This window comes from Diplotaxodon limnothrissa, linkage group LG15 (assembly GCF_057381915.1).
Source record: "Diplotaxodon limnothrissa isolate DT_005_m linkage group LG15, D_limnothrissa_male_GT1.1, whole genome shotgun sequence".
NCBI lineage: Eukaryota > Metazoa > Chordata > Actinopteri > Cichliformes > Cichlidae > Diplotaxodon > Diplotaxodon limnothrissa.
This window is the reverse complement of record NC_140610.1, coordinates 10,229,859-10,242,791: the sequence shown is the minus strand read 5'-3', so window position 1 is coordinate 10,242,791 and position 12,933 is coordinate 10,229,859. Positions and strand designations below refer to the sequence as shown.

Genomic DNA, 12,933 nt, shown 5'->3' with positions numbered 1-12,933 from the left:
TCCAACTTTGGACTTATAGACGAAAAGTTTTTAATTTTAGTTTTCCTAGTGGCAGAAATTAGATTCCATAATAAAAGTCTTGCTTGCTATTTATGAAAATATGCTCTGTATACATTGGAGATAAAACAAGCTTCAGCTAAAGCATACACCTTTCTGGTCAATGCTTTGTGCTATTTCCATTTAATTTAATTCTTTGTTGACAAATATTCCTTTTTATGGCCATTTTGGGCCGTAGATGCTGGATGAAAACCAAGAGAGGCTGAAAGAAGTGTATTTTTAAGAGAAATGGAAAACAGCGCAAGAAAGATTAATTATAGTAATATTAATAGTTACTATCATAGCAATAAAAAATAGTAGATATTTATCGTCTATGTATCGTTAAAACATTTAAATTGAGAAATTAGTGAACGGGCTGGCTGCTCGTTTGGTTTCAAATTTTATAGAAAACATATGTATATTTACACAAAGTTGACAGTTTATTAGATCTAGTCCACTCCTGGTTAATTTATACATACTGTAAAAAATGCAACAAAATAATTTTAATAAATTATATACAATTAAATAAAATATAAATAAGACACAAACACAAAGACACAAACACATCACAAGAGGCTTTTCTTCTTCCTGTCATTGTCAGACTCATTGAAAGTGATCACGCTGCACTGTTGAAAACATATATTTCCTAAAGAAGTGTTTCCCAACCTTTTGGAGCCATGGCACATATTTAACATTAGAAAAATCACGCGGCACACCACCAAACAAAAATGTCACAAAAGGCATATTGATCATTTCCCCCCGCGCACCAGGCATAGAGGAACTGGCTCGGTTTGTCCCCAGTATACCTTTTTTGCTTTTTCTGATCACTACTCATGCTACGGCCTTCGTCTGGGTCGCAATTTTCTCCAGGACCCAGGTCAGATTTACCACTTTTTCTTTTCAAATATTTATCTATTGCTATTACGCGCTGCGTTGTCTCACTGACAATGTAATTTCCTCTACGTCATATTCTATTTTACTGGCAGTTGGCAACCCATTAAATTAGAGCAGATAGTTGTACTGCCCTCTAGTGGAAGAGAATGTAATTGTTCTGCTAGTTACTCACGTCGATCGCTTAGTGCATTAATCTGGTGGAACCAGATAATCTTCCACGGTACTCCTGATCATTTCTCGGTCACAGTGGTTGGAAAACACAGTCCTAAAGAGTAGGATTTTACATGTGTTTCAGTATGATGCTTGAAGCCAAAAGAAATCATCTCCCTTTTAAAAAAAAACAACTTTTTGTATCCTTGTCAGCTGTTTAATAGGGGGTTATATTCTCAAGCAGCCCTTGGTTACTTGAGTCTGAGGCTGAGTGGAAGTTTGGCCTTGATATTACAGTTTTTTCTGAATGCTTAAACCCTAACTGTGATTCCTGTAGCACAATCTCCAAAACTATTCAGACTTATAGCAAAACCACTCACTGAGTTTGCAAAACTAAAAGCACAAAAACTGCTTTGCACTCAGTTTGCAATTTTGTAACACACACTTTGCAAAACTGTAGGCACAATTCACTGCACAACACTCAATTACCAAATTTCCAACACACTCCTAGCAAAAGTATACACATGTATGGCTATCATTAACACTAATTTGCCAACTGTCTGGCACACTTTCACATGTGAAAACTTTTTTAGATAATTAGTTCACTTTGCAATCAGCCTAAGCACTATAATACAGGTAAGCTGTGTGTGCGGAGTACAATGGAGGGAGCAGAAAGAGTGAGAAGTAGAGGAGGCCGAGGAAGAGGACGTGGAGGTGAAGAAGTAGGATGAAGAGGACGACAAGGACAAGGAGGAGCAAGAGGAAGATGAGGAGGGAGGAGAGGAAGATGAGGAGGGGGGAGAGGAAGGGTAGGAAGAGTAAGAAATAGAATTGCTGATGACATCAGAGCTACAATAGTGGACCATGTAATCAACCGTGGAATGACCCTGAGGGTAGCTGGCCAACGGGTCCACCCTAACTCGAGCCGCTACACTGTAGCAAGTACCATAAGGACATCTTGAAATGAGAATCGGTTAGTACAGTCACTTCGCACAAAGATTTGTAGCACTGCCATATGCCAATGAGAAACACACCAATACCATTGATGTAAAAATACTGAAATTGTTACTTTACAGAATTGCTAGATGACCAGATGCTGGGGGCAGAGGAAGCATGTTCACTGCAGACCAAGTAACCCATATAGTCATTATGGCGATTGCAAATAATCCTATACTTGGAAATAAACACTTGTGTTTGTTTTGATGTGTTTGAATAAACACCAGTACTTGAAGTTTGGATCCCTCTATGCTTATGGATCTATGACAGAAGTATGAGCTCAAACTGACATAGCCTACCTTGTGCACAGAGAAAGCAAAAGCCAGATGTGTTTTGTATTCATACCATCAGTGTGCAGTTGGCGCATTGTGTGCTTAGTAGATGATGGCTTGTGTGTACTGTTTGATACGGAAACACCATTTTTACGAAGGTGTGAAGAGTTACAGTTTTTTCTGAATGCTTAAACCCTAACTGTGATTCCTGTAGCACAATCTCTAAAACTATTCAGACTTATAGCAAAACCACTCACTGAGTTTGCAAAACTAAAAGCACAAAAACTGCTTTGCACTCAGTTTGCAATTTTGTAACACACACTTTGCAAAACTGTAGGCACAATTCACTGCACAACACTCAATTACCAAATTTCCAACACACTCCTAGCAAAAGTATACACATGTATGGCTATCATTAACACTAATTTGCCAACTGTCTGGCACACTTTCACATGTGAAAACTTTTTTAGATAATTAGTTCACTTTGCAATCAGCCTAAGCACTATAATACAGGTAAGCTGTGTGTGCGGAGTACAATGGAGGGAGCAGGAAGAGTGAGAAGTAGAGGAGGCCGAGGAAGAGGACGTGGAGGTGAAGAAGTAGGATGAAGAGGACGACAAGGACAAGGAGGAGCAAGAGGAAGACGAGGAGGGGGGAGAGGAAGATGAGGAGGGGGGAGAGGAAGGGTAGGAAGAGTAAGAAATAGAATTGCTGATGACATCAGAGCTACAATAGTGGACCATGTAATCAACCGTGGAATGACCCTGAGGGAAGCTGGCCAACGGGTCCAGCCTAACTCGAGCCGCTACACTGTAGCAAGTACCATAAGGACATCTTGAAATGAGAATCGGTTAGTACAGTCACTTCGCACAAAGATTTGTAGCACTGCCATATGCCAATGAGAAACACACCAATACCATTGATGTAAAAATACTGAAATTGTTACTTTACAGAATTGCTAGATGACCAGATGCTGGGGGCAGAGGAAGCATGTTCACTGCAGACCAAGTAACCCATATAGTCATTATGGCGATTGCAAATAATCCTATACTTGGAAATAAACACTTGTGTTTGTTTTGATGTGTTTGAATAAACACCAGTACTTGAAGTTTGGATCCCTCTATGCTTATGGATCTATGACAGAAGTATGAGCTCAAACTGACATAGCCTACCTTGTGCACAGAGAAAGCAAAAGCCAGATGTGTTTTGTATTCATACCATCAGTGTGCAGTTGGCGCATTGTGTGCTTAGTAGATGATGGCTTGTGTGTACTGTTTGATACGGAAACACCATTTTTACGAAGGTGTGAAGGGTTAATCTAGCTGTGTTTGCTTTTGCAAGAGAACTACAATGTTTTGATGATTGGGTGACAGGTTTTCTTATTTGTGTGAAGAGTTTTGCAAAATTAGCCAATAGTTACAAAAAATGTGCTTAAGCTATCAGAAAAAACTGTAATCTAGCTGTGTTTGCTTTTGCAAGAGAACTACAATGTTTTGATGATTGGGTGACAGGTTTTCTTATTTGTGTGAAGAGTTTTGCAAAATTAGCCAATAGTTACAAAAAATGTGCTTAAGCAATCAGAAAAAACTGTAAGCCATTGAAATACTGCTGACTTTTCTTGGATTTCTACTAACTATAAGTTTCTGAGAATATGTCAGGACTGTTGCTTTATGCAGGGGGATTATTAACAGATTTAAAAACTCCTTTGTCCCACACGCCATCAAACTGTTTAACTCCTCTCTGGAGGGGAGAGGGAGGGGAAACAGGAGGACAAAGGAGGGGGGAACAACTAAGCTGTAGTGCCTCTTCACCTCACTGTACAATACCTTGTGCAATACTTTTTGTAAATAGTCAACAGTGCAATAGACTCAATACTTGAAATGTGCAATTCACTTGTATTTTTATTTTTTATTCCTATTTATTCTATTTATCCCCTTTGCATATTTTATTTATATTTGTTTCTGTATTTATATATGTGTGTGTGTGTGTGTGTGTGTGTGTGTGTGTGTGTGTGTGTGTGTGTATATATATATATATATATATATATATATATATATATATATATATATATATAACAATTCTGTAACTGAAACTTCGGTCGTTGCTGTGCTTTTTTTGGAAATCGAATTTCCCAGAGGAACCCACCCGAGGGATTAATAAAGTTCTATCTTATAACAAAGCAATAATAGAGCGCAGTCCCATGATATTCCATCACCTTGAAATTAATGTTGAGGTTATTGTCTGTCACAATCATATGATTTTGTATTGAGCCTGGTGGATTGTGATTATGGTGCAGGTATCCTGTGGCACTGATCTGGGAGTCTGAATAATTGATAGCAACTATAAGTGGAATCTCTAACTAAAGTACACCCTGGCGTCTCTGTATTATCCTCCAGTAACAGTCGTGACTGTCAGCCTTCCTCTTTCAGACACAAGTATTTTATTTGGATGCATATAAGACATTATAAAGTATTGCCTCACAAAACACAAAGATAAGAACACAGTTGCTCACTTTTCATCTTTTGATGGCATCTGCCTCTTCTCACTGCAGAGGTTCAATCTATTGGAAATTGTTTGGATCGAAGCATCTTCCACATGAGGTTAATGGCTCCATCATCTCTTCAGATACGCTGTGTTGCATGCATCCTAGCTGTGTTTAGATGGTTATCATCTTCTGGACAGTTTGATCACTCGCCTCTGTCAGTGCGCCCCAGGGCAGCTGTGGCTACAATGTAGCTTGCCATCGCCAGTGTGTGAATGTGTGTGTGAATGGGTGAATGACTGAATGTAGTGTGAAGCGCTTTGGGGGTCCTTAGTGACTAGAAAAGCGCTATACAAATGCAGGCCATTTACCATTTAATTGGTCATTAGTGATCATTATTCACGTGCTTTAAGGCATGCAAAAAGAAAATTTATTGGTCGTTACTGTGATCAACAGAAAGAGTTGTTCTAAAAAGTAAGATTAATAGGTTAGTGAGGCAGGTTCTCTAGCCAACCTAGATAACTGCTGTTATGGTGATGGGATGTTTGGATTTCTGGTTTAAAATCATTAGTGTGACAGGAAATTTGAATGTCATCAGGCTGTGACACAGAGGACACCTGTTTTTCTGCTTGGTTTTAATTTGTTAGCAACACTGTTTTTCCACTAGATTTTAGTCTATTTCTAGATTGTTTGTTACTAAAATTATTTCATTGATTTTTTTCCACTTTGATCTGGCAAAAAATACATTTAAAAGGTGACTTCCACATCTAAATATTAGGCTACTGGAAAGCATCAAGTCACTTTAACATGATGGCTTCATGTTAGAAACTGTAGCACTCAGCAGATTCAATAACAGTCATAAACAAACATAAACACACTTCACTAGCACACCCTTTTGCCTTCAGAACTGCTTTAATTCTTTGTGGCAAAGATTCAACAAGATGCTGCCAAAGAAACATCCCCAACTTCATTACATCATCACTACCATCCTGAACCAGTGATACGAGGCATCCGGAATCCAAGTTTTCATGTTCCTTAGTCCAAATCTTCTTTTGTCCAATTCTGGTGAGCCTGCGTGAACTTTAGCCTCAGTTTCCTGTTGTTAGCAGACAGGAAATACACCTGGTGTGGTCTTCTCCTGCTGCAGCCCATCTTCCCAAACTTCTGTATGTTGTCCATTCATAGACGCTGTTCTGAATACCTTGGGTGTGACAAGTGTTTTTGAGCTATTATTTGCTTTCAATCAACCAATAGTAACAGAAGAATGACAGTCTAACTGAAGTGACAGTTGCCATTGTAGTCAAACAGGCTTTGTTTTTAAAACCGCTATAAAGCATTAGTACATGTGAAATACGAGCAGAAATTGCTCTTTAGCCTTCTTTACAGCTAAACAATACAGAACATGCATATGTAACATGTTGGAAACGTGGAAAGGCAAAAATAAATAAATGGAGGTTTCCGATGTATTTAAAACGGTAAAAACACAATAAAAACATGACTAAAAATGATTAAAACAATCTGTTCATTCTCTGACCTCTTGCATCAATGATGGAGTTTCACCCAACTTGCGAGAACTGCTGCTCACTGGATATTTTCCTTTTTCTTTTTTTTTTTAAACCCATACTCTGGAAACCCCAGAGATGGTTGTGTGGAGAAAATTCAAGTGGACAAGCAGTTTCTGATATACTCAGACGAGCCCATCTGGCACCAGCAAACAGGCCACATTCAAAGCCACGCAAATCACCTTTCTTCGCCATTCTGATGCTCAGCTTGACCTTGAGCAGGTTGTCTTGACCATGTCTACATGTCTAAATGCACTGAGCTGCTGCCATGTGATTGATTAGATGCATGCACTACTTGGCAGTTGGGCAGGGGTACATAACAAATCAGCCAATGAGAGCACATGCACTCTACATGCGTCTCCTACTTTTCAAAAATGCCTAAATAGGCAATTCAAAGGACAAAACAAAAATAATGTAAATCCATCCAATAGTTTATTGAATAAAAGCCCAACACAAATTTACAAAATTTAATCAGTCAACATAAAAATCAGTGACTGCGCACAACGTTCACTGTTAAAAATGTACCCCATGACAGATGCTTTAAATTATCCCCATCAAAAACAATCTGCAACCACCCCGAGCCAAAACAATTCTGCTGGAAAGAAGCATGTTGGATGGATCTGCACATACTGTAGTTGGGAACTGATATTTGTGAAATTTCAGAAGAATAATTAGCTCTACCAGTGTCAAGAAGAAGGGCCTGTGACTGAAAATGCTTGGACAGCTTTACATTTCAACACCTCTGTCCATTGCACTCTGACAGGAGAAGCTTTCACAAATATATATATAGATATATATAAACTGTATAATAGAAATCAGGAGGGTGTTTTTACTCATAACCATATACATAGGATGTTACAAATTCCTTCCTAGGAACAAGGTTTTTGGTTCCTTGCTTCATTTGATAGGTGATGTTAATGTTCCGAAACAAAAATCTATGCAAGAGCCCATAGAAATGACCTAATTTACAACTAAGAATATTACTGACAACTCACAACCCCCAAAAAGAAAAAGAAAATTACCAGTTGAAAGAACTAAGTGGTAATTACAATATGAAAAAAAAAAAACAGTTAAATTTAGCTACCAGACATGTATGCAAATTAAGTGACAAAACACAGAAGTTCAGTGGTTGCCAATTGTCTCATCAAAGTAACAACAAACTGTGTTTTCAAAGAACCTTCACTCAATAAAAGGGCACCAAGGATCTAGTTTACTTGGCATGGCAAAGAATGAGTGTATAAACAGGAGGGCAAAAGACATTCGCTCATGGCACATCCATTCAAACTGAGCTCAAAATCAAACATTGCTGTTCAACGAACGCTCGAAGTTCTTATTCAGTGAGCTGCAACATTCGAAACAGTGCAGACAGAAATGTCAACCACAGAGACGGACATCTCCCATGTCTTACAGTGCATTTCTCCCTACAGCGCTTTTCATGTTTCCAACCACTAAATAAGCAGGTGATATTTTTTTTATTTTTACTTTTATTTTTCCCCAGAAGAAAACCTTGGTACTCTCTCTCTCAGCCTTGAAAACTAGATTTTGAGCCCCCACTTGCTGTTGTTTGCTGAAGCTAGTCCAAGGAGGGTGGATGTTTGGATGTGTTGGCTGACCGTCAGGCAGCGTCCCGCGAGGTAAGGAGCTGGGAGCGGGTCGCTCTACTCAATCAGCTTCTTAGCCTTGAAGAAACGCCTCAAGTAGAAGACCTGCCATGTGGCCAGCCCAATCAGACAGCACATGGAGAATATGCTGAAGTACAGCACGCGTGTGTTGGTGGATTCTGTAGACAGATGACCGAAAAAAGGGTAGCCGTGTTATAGGACAGTGATGCAATACTCCTTGTTCATCACTGAAGTAACCACTACAAGCAGACAACTTTACTCTGACGTCTTTAGCTACTTCCTAAGAAAACAATAACAAAGGAACATTTGCAGCAGATGGCTGCTCCAGCCCGACAATGCTTCTGCTAGAGGTTTCTTTATGCTAAATCTGAGTTTTCCCTTCCCACAGTCACCAAGTCCAAGTTTATAAGGAGTTGTGTGACTTTTGGGATTGTTGGATTTTTAACTTAAAATACACTCCTTGAGGTGACAGCTGCAATTTGCCACTATATAAATAAAATTAAACTGAATTCAGTGAGAGAGCTACTGAATAGCTATGTGCTGGGTTGTATTACCATTGGTGTCCCGCATCTCCTCTTCTCTTTTTTTCATGTAAGCAAAGTCGTTCACGATGGACTCCGAGAGGTCTTCCAGGCGCCTGAGCTCAACCTCAAGAGGCTTCAATTTCTCCACCTTGGCAATCTGGAGGGACAAAAGAAAATGATCAGAGGGAAATGGCAGAGAAGGTTGTACAACAGCTTGAGAAGAAGGGTTATTAAATAATTTGTCCAGCAGGTGTCAGTCTAGTGTGGTGTGTATGCCAAAGCATTCCTGTTTACACAGGTTCATGAGAATCTGCCATTCGAACTCTGGTGTGAACAATTGCACCTGAGAAAAGCCTGGGTGTGGTTGGCCTTGTTCCGCAACCACAACCAACCACAGCGTGTTATGATATCAATGCACGACGTGTACCAACTCAACTAGCGTCAGAAAGTTTCTTGGTTATGTGGTAGCTCCTGGTTTGTTTTTTTTGTGCATGACTTGATGTAAGCCACTAGAACAAATTCTCGTCAGTCCAAGAAAGGCCTGGAAAACTGCCCGAAACAGGTTTGAATGTTTCTACTTAATTTCTCTATGCATCCTTTAGTCGTGTGAAACAAAAATAAATAAAGTAAAATATATATTTATTTATTTTTCAGGCCCACTCAGCCATTAGGACCTTGGATGTAAAAAACCCGTGAGCTGCCAAATGATCAAAAACACAGCACACTACAGCCGGCTCTACCAAGCACACATTCTCAAGTATTCTGCAACAGTGAGGAATTCTTCCAGTGTTTTTAACTACACCCCCCACTGAACAGCTTGCAAATTTGTTCAATAAGTAACATGTCCATCTATGTAGGTGAATACATGGTGGGTGGAGCTGAAATTGCAGCTACCCACAAACAGGAATGCCCACTTGGAAGTCTCGGCGAACATCCATCAACACGCAAAGAACAGCATGTAATGTTTGTGCGCTGCGTGTGGGTGGGGAGGGAGGACTGATCATCAGCTCACAGCTCTTTATCACGCCTAAATTTCTAAAGTGTTGCCTAAGGCAGTCACAGTTAGTGGTAATACATTTTCGGGAAAGGAACCCAAGTACTGTGACGATACACACGTCCCTATACAAGAAAAATTGAATGATGTGAAGCCAGGGAACCTCCCGCACACATTACCAAAGCACCCTGAGGTCAACACTGTCCTTCAACAAAAGACAACTACAGCAGTACTTCCAGGAAAAAAGACAAGTTTTAAAAAAGGAGGCACTGAGGTCACAACTGCCAGATTATGCTTCCGTAACATTTGATTAACATGAGACTAAACCTATATGTAACAGTGAAGATATTGTAGGCTGCTTCAAGAAAACCTACTGACCTGATCTCCAAGACACCATGTGCATCATCTATATGAAAACAAACAAACATTTCAGACTGATTCTGACCTCTTCGTAGTTTTTGGCCTCAACACCATGCTTCATGTCCAGATTGACCAGCTGGTCAGGCACTCTTCCAGTTCCTGATTAAAAGAGCAAAAAACTTTAATCATCATATTCAATTTCACTGAAACATTTAAAATGAGCATCATTTATATAATTTATCCTTTCTAGCACTTTTTTTTTTTTTTACCAAGCTTCACAAAGTGCTGTAAAAGAATACAGTGTATTCTTTTACAGCACTTTGTGAAGCTTGAACTAAAAATCACTAACTTACACACCAGGAAAGACAAGCATTGTAAAACTTTAACAGTCACAGTGCAAATAGGAATCAATACATAAAACGTATAGATAATTGATGTATTTGTAGCGATGCCCTGATTTTGAAACATTGGCTTGATGTGATGATGATAATTTTGGCCTTTCTTATTTCTTCCCCCTATCTGAAATGTAGAAATCCCCATACAGGGCTCGCAAAATCGCTAGCCCGACATCCCGGAGCTAGCGATATCTCCGGTCGGGCGACCAAAATCTATCTCAACCCCGCCCGTCGGGCTATATGATAACCCGACGGGCGGGGCTGAGATAGCGGGTTAAATGGTTAATCAGAAGATTTGACAGTGACTAAGGCATAAAACCAAGTGTGTGTGAACAGCAGCAGCTGTCCATAACACACATGGGGGGTTGGCATGCTTACCCATGGGTGATTTGCTCTCGAAGCAAACCTCAAACATGTCATAGTCCTCTGTGGTGAATGCAAACTTTCCTTTTGAAGCATCTTCCTTGGAGTAAAGAGTGTGGCCAGAGGAGTCTGTGATCTGCAAAGATACACAAAAGCAATAAACAACAGTCAAGAGCCAAAGAAACAGCAGAATATTAACTGAAATATTTAAATCAATACTGAATTACTTTGCTCTTTAATGTGGGAATTTTAAATCATTGACCAGTATTATCACTAATAATGGTATTTTTATGACACCAACATGAGGATTTCAGACACTTCAACTGTGTCGTTTTCTAGATAGTTATAGGCTGAGATTGTGATGATGGTTGCTTGTCATCCTTACATGTGTCTGAAAATGCAAGGCTGCAACACCCCACGCAAGCCATTAAACTGCCAGCTGTTAGAACATGAGGGGAGTAAAAAAAACAAAATAACTTCGTGAGGACGCAGTGCAATCTGTAACAGTATAAATATCGGTCATTTTCTTTGATGTGAGGAAAATCTTTTAAGATCTTCATTTAAATAATACACAAACCATCACTGACGTGTTGGAAGCTAATGTGCTAATATGGCTAAGCTGTGCTTGGCAGCTGAATGGACCCTAAGACTGACGTGTAACAGCAGCAGAGCCCAGACGAAGTCACCGGCAGGGTCGTTTCTCCAATGTTTTAATATAAATACGTGCACTGTGTGTTACAGCGAGTGCTCACTAGTGTCAAGGTATCTTAACTAATTTTTAAAAAAAGTAAATTACCCCTCAAATTAACCTGAACGGGAGTGTTAGCGAGCACTGACTGTAGCCAGCTGGCTAATTAGCTTCTAAAACCAGGAAGCCGAGGTTTTCTGGGCCTGGGCTAGCTACAATGCTAACAACAGTAGACATTTTCGCAGCAGAAATTACTCGATTTAACATATATAGCCACAAGAGTCACTTGTAAGCGATGCATCGGGTCATTAAAAACCAGATTGAAGCCATTTCGGCCCCGACAACAAACTTGGTAATGGTGAGGGTAGCTAGCCAGCAGGTCTGCGCTCACCTTCAGATTAGTTTTCGTGTTCGCCTGCTCGCTTATGTCATACTCCCCCGTGACTAGCACGTCTTTGTGGATCTCCTCCCGTAAACACTTTCTGGTGTTGACCGGTAAAAAGAAGGAAATTGATAATACCGATTCAATAAGAACCGGTAAGAGCAGTAGCGCAGCGACTCGAGCCATGGCTACCATCAACCGACCAACCAGACCGTGCCAGCCAACCAGCTTAACACCGACTTCCAACTCACACTACCGGCCTCCCTTAGCACTCCAGCGCCGCCGCTGGCCTGGACGTGGAACTCCAACTGCAGATCCTGTGTCCGTGAAGTTCGGGTGAGGTCCAAGTGTTTTATTTTTTGTTCATTTTAGTTTATCTTAGTCCCTTTACAGTCATTTTATTATATTATATCCAGGCTTGCCAACTGGTTAAGAGCAATATTCATGGAATTAAGAATAAAGCATATAAAAATATAAACACTTTGTCCAGGCAATTGTCTTCTCTGTGTACTTCCTCTTTTCGTCCTGCCTCGCAGCAGCGCATGTTTAAAACCTTTTGTCCAGCATATCTATTATATCTAAAACTAAAGATATTTGTATAGAACCTGGTATTTGCCAATCACAAACCCTGTTTTTTTTTCTTCTTTTTTCATAATTTGGGGTTATTATCTGAACATACTGAACTTTATAACTTGACATTTTAAGTTTTATGTTAATTTTCTTGATGTTTTGAGTTAGTGAGTTGAAATTTTGATTTATGGGTGGCAAAAAATGTTTTTCTAAGAAATATTTTTTGTTTTGTTTTGATTGGAGTGGCGGAGTAAGCTTTAAATTACATTTTTAAAGTAGCTGAAACAGTTTTGCACCTAGTTTTAGTCTTTTGTTAAGTTATGGTTTACTTTTATAACTTTGGTGCAAAGAGAAGGATGCATTTGCAGTAGGCATGACATTGCAGATCTGGTTTGCACTCAGGCAATTAAAATACTTACAAGGACTCTACCTTGACAGAAACTACCAGAAGAATCACAGCAAGACTTTTCTATGACTAAACTGTTGTAAAAATAACTGCTCAGGTCACAAAGAGCCCTTACCACAAAGCATCCAACACCTAAGAAATCTGCTAGTGTATCATCTACAAAGGGAGGGACTGGTACATGCATATGTGAAAAACTCTAAATTGGTGTAAAGGCAGCGATCAATGACAGGTGGCATG

General features: G+C 39.7%; 1 protein-coding gene across 1 annotated transcript; it reads right to left on the bottom strand.

The window, feature by feature from the left end:
- Positions 1-5,734: 5,734 nt before the first annotated feature.
- On the bottom strand, positions 5,735-11,954 carry tmed10 (transmembrane p24 trafficking protein 10). Its single transcript, XM_085372131.1, has 5 exons — positions 11,730-11,954; positions 10,666-10,786; positions 9,978-10,051; positions 8,569-8,695; positions 5,735-8,172 (listed from the first exon to the last, which is right to left on the bottom strand). Exons 1-5 carry the CDS (start codon positions 11,913-11,915, stop codon positions 8,051-8,053), a joined length of 630 nt encoding a protein of 209 aa, XP_085228257.1. The 5' UTR covers positions 11,916-11,954; the 3' UTR covers positions 5,735-8,050.
- Positions 11,955-12,933: the final 979 nt, after the last annotated feature.